General features: G+C 58.5%; 1 protein-coding gene across 1 annotated transcript; it reads right to left on the reverse strand.

Annotated features, from left to right (window-relative positions):
* Positions 1 to 248, reverse strand: N7458_009419 (uncharacterized protein; the record flags this gene model as incomplete). Its single annotated transcript, XM_056912801.1, has 2 exons — positions 1 to 107; positions 161 to 248. 2 exons carry the CDS (start codon positions 246 to 248, stop codon positions 1 to 3), a joined length of 195 nt encoding a protein of 64 aa, XP_056761650.1.
* Positions 249 to 513: the final 265 nt, after the last annotated feature.

The following is a 513-nucleotide window of genomic DNA, read 5'->3' on the forward strand; positions in this document are numbered from 1 at the left end:
TCATGGATGGAGCCATGGCGGATTCTCCGTGTGGGTGATCTGACGTACGGAGCGCGCGACCGCGGTGTGGATCCGGGCCTCCTCTGCTACGCCACACGCTGGTTCATCTGGAAGCAAGTGGAGAAAGATTGAAGAAACCCCCTTCTACGTAACCACTCACCTTCGGCGATCGGTTCATCCCTGTCCGATCCTCCAGCGTCTTGGTTGGGCTGAACCTGATTGTTGGCCTCGAGATGTGCCAAGCCCATAACGCCACAGGATATCACATACTGTACATACTACACACAGTGTTACAGTATTCCACCTCCAAGAGGCCAGCCCCTCACCATGAGTATTCTTTTCGTGTCTGGTCGATCGATCTCCGTGCCCACACTGATCAGAGGCCCGCGACTGGGATCGAGCCGTGCATGTCCGTCATGTTATTCCCTGTCTGGCCCCCCCCCCCCCCCCCCCCCCCCGGGGCCTGTTATTCAGGTATGGGGGAGCATCTCCCTGCAGGCACTAGCCAACCGG

The sequence above is a fragment of the Penicillium daleae genome (genome assembly GCF_028827525.1).
Source record: "Penicillium daleae strain IBT 16125 chromosome Unknown utg000008l_segment0_segment0, whole genome shotgun sequence".
Taxonomy (NCBI): Eukaryota; Fungi; Ascomycota; class Eurotiomycetes; order Eurotiales; family Aspergillaceae; genus Penicillium; species Penicillium daleae.